General features: G+C 37.4%; 1 protein-coding gene across 1 annotated transcript; it reads right to left on the bottom strand.

Moving 5' to 3' along the window:
- Nucleotides 1–230: 230 nt before the first annotated feature.
- Nucleotides 231–1,169, bottom strand: LOC106002561 (olfactory receptor 4K3-like). Its single transcript, XM_013037420.1, has one exon. The coding sequence runs from the start codon at nucleotides 1,167–1,169 to the stop codon at nucleotides 231–233; it is 939 nt and encodes a 312-aa protein (XP_012892874.1).
- Nucleotides 1,170–3,147: the final 1,978 nt, after the last annotated feature.

The raw sequence follows: 3,147 nt of genomic DNA, 5'->3' as shown, positions 1-3,147 counted from the left end.
ATAGTGTCTTATGATCTCTAAACACAATAGTTATGTTCACTGAGAGATTATTTCCTATGGCAAGAATTTAAGCATGGTTTCAGAGTATATTTTCATAATGAAAAAGATACAACACATATATCTGTGTGCACTCATAGCTTACAGAAATTAAGTCATGTCTGAGGCTTAGTTTGCAGGTTGAATGTGTGGTTAAACTGTAGCATGCAGAGCATTTTCTGATCACCAGACATCTAACAAGCATTACTTGAAATAGCATGCTTATTGATCAGTTTTTTCATGGCGTTTTTAATCTCTTTGTTTCTCAGTGTATAAATGGCTGGATTCAAAAGAGGTGTAATTGCTGTATAAGACACAGCAAGAAACTTGTCCACCCAAGTGATGCTGACTGGCCACAGATAGATGAAGATGCAGGGTCCGAAGAACAGAACCACCACTGTAATGTGGGAGGTGCAGGTAGAGAGGGCCTTTGAGGCAGCATCTTGAGAACGAAGGAGAACAGTCAATAGGATGTGAGTGTAGGAGATCATCACGAGAATGAAGCAAGTTGTTGCTAAAACACCACTGTCAGCATTTATCAGGATTCCCAAAGTAGCTGTATCCATGCAGGCTAGTTTCAGGACTAAAGGGATGTCACAGAAAAAGCTATCCACCATTCTGGGTCCACAGAAGGGTAGCCCCCAAATCATGATCAGTTGACTCGTGGCATGCACAAACCCAATGATCCATCCCGTCAACACTAACCAGATGCACCTTTGCCTGTCCATGATGCTGGAGTAACGGAGCGGCTTGCAGATGGCCACATAACGGTCATAGGCCATGGTCACAAGAAGCACCATCTCAGCCCCTCCAAAGAAATGCACACCCAGGATCTGGCTCATGCAGCCCCCGAAGGAAATGGTCTTGTTCTCCTGCAGGAGGTCTGTGGTCAGCTTAGGCGTGGTTACTGAGGAGAGGCAGAAGTCAACAAAGGAGAGGTTAGCCAACAGGAAGTACATGGGCGAGTGGAGATGGTGGTCAGCGATGATCAGCAGCACCACAAAGAGATTTCCCACCACAGTCAGCAGGTAGAGTGTAGCAAATGGCACAAAGAGGAAGATCTGTAGCTCCTCGGAGTCACAGAGTCCCTGAAAAATAAACTCAGACACCACCGACTGGTTTGCTTCCGCCATTTCTCACACTGTGTTCTAATGGGACAGAAAGAGAAAGCAACGAACGGAGAAACCAAGGTTAGAAACGAGACCTTAATACTTATGCTGTGATAAGCATGTAATAATAAACTAAATTATTAGTATTTTACTAAACCAGGAATAATATTTCTTGAATTTTGATATGTATAATATTGTACATACACCGAGATATCTAACCATAATAGGACAAAACCCTTAGTTATCAGAAGTATAGATGTGTAAAAATGAATATTTTAATAATAATTTTTGTTATCAGTAGTAAATGTTTCTCATAAGTTTCCTGAGCCTTGAATGTATGTTTTTGTGGTATGATCAAGTATTTATCAGACATAAATCTATTGCTAGGTAAATCTGCTGGCATTGACTGAATTAACGGAAATCTATTACAAACTGGTTATTTACCTGGAGATGGACTGGAGATAGACATTTTATGTTCTGAAGATACTACATATGCTAACTTAACATTGCTAGTATCACACGCTATTTCTCATTGCACTCTGCCTCTTCCCATACAGTATAATTGCCAGATCAGATATACCTTGGCTTGAGCAATGTAGCATGCCTTTTCCTTAACTAACAGGTAGTGGAGATTTCTTTTTAGAGACTAGCTTGAAATATGTGTGTGTGTGTGTGTGAGAGAGAGAGAGAGAGAGAGACAGAGAGATAGAGAGACAGAAACAGAGAAAGACATAGAGAACTATTTTTTGTTCTAATTTATATTATCTCCCTCCTGGGAAGTAATACAAATTCTATATTCACTAAATTATTCTTCCGTATTACTTAAGTTCTTGTCATGGAAGTCTCCATATTTTACAAGGCACAAATCAAATACCCTTTTCCTTCCTCTTTCTTCCTCCTGTCTTTGTTAGTTCTGCTTTTCTTCTTTTTTTTTCTTTTCTTTGTTCACTTTCCCTATTTTTCCTTTACCATTTTAGACTAGAAATTAAAGGCATACAAATGTTGATTACTAAGCAGATATTGCAAGCCAGTTCTGTTTTAAGCATGTGGAAATGATTCTACCCTAACTCCCACATTTTATTGGTATTTTGAAGATACAAACATAAGCTCTTCCCAATTTATACAGTTACTTGGACATTTGATCTAAAGTGGGAAAGCCAGAGTGTAAATTGGGAGATGTAAAGAGTAAAAGTAATATTTCCATAATAAAAGGAATATAATCAGGATCTTGATTTGAGACTACTAAGAAAATTAACAGTACTTGTAAAATAATATACTCTGTTTTATGAAAGGGGAAGCAAAATGAAATTAATATAAATATACAATGATAGCAATGAATTAATTCTTTTAAAGTGCTTTTAATTTTGTTCATTTTCCCCAAAATGAACAATATATGTTTGCACCATTTTTTTCGACATTTTATTCACTCTTAAAAAAAGTGGTAACAGCCCAAATCCAAAAAGAACTGGAAAATATTAGAGTAAGTTACATGCCCTGTAAAAACCATGCTTCCCTCCAGTGGGATCTGCAGTCTCACAAGATTGTGGAAAAATATTGCCTTTTGTGTGTAAAACTGATAAAAGGAGTTCAAAAATGACTTTAATAATGACTCTAATAATGTTGGCAAACATATCCAGTAAACAACATATTCAGAATTCTAAGATCAACACGAAAGTACAAAGGTGCTAAACAAAAAGTATATAATACTCTTAAAGTATTAAATATTATGAAAATGAAATTAGAAAAATCAGAGTTAGTGATTTACTTACAGAAATCTCTGAACCTGGGTTCTTCCTGGTGGTAAGGTTTAGCCTGTGTTTGACACTAACTCTGAGCAGAAGTGTCATTTCTTTTCTGTGGTGACCAGTGTTGGCAACAGTGGATTCACTTGGTGACATATTTACACCGAATTAATGTAGGATGCAGGCTGGACGCATTCCAGTTTTTCTTTCTAAATATGGCCAAGTATTTGTAAAGAGCTTCCTTGGGGATCTTAACTTCA

This window comes from Dipodomys ordii, unplaced genomic scaffold (genome assembly GCF_000151885.1).
Source record: "Dipodomys ordii isolate 6190 unplaced genomic scaffold, Dord_2.0 Scaffold13882, whole genome shotgun sequence".
In the NCBI taxonomy this organism is placed as follows: domain Eukaryota; kingdom Metazoa; phylum Chordata; class Mammalia; order Rodentia; family Heteromyidae; genus Dipodomys; species Dipodomys ordii.
Note: the sequence above shows the minus strand (reverse complement) of the source record. Positions and strands in the feature narration are given on the sequence as shown.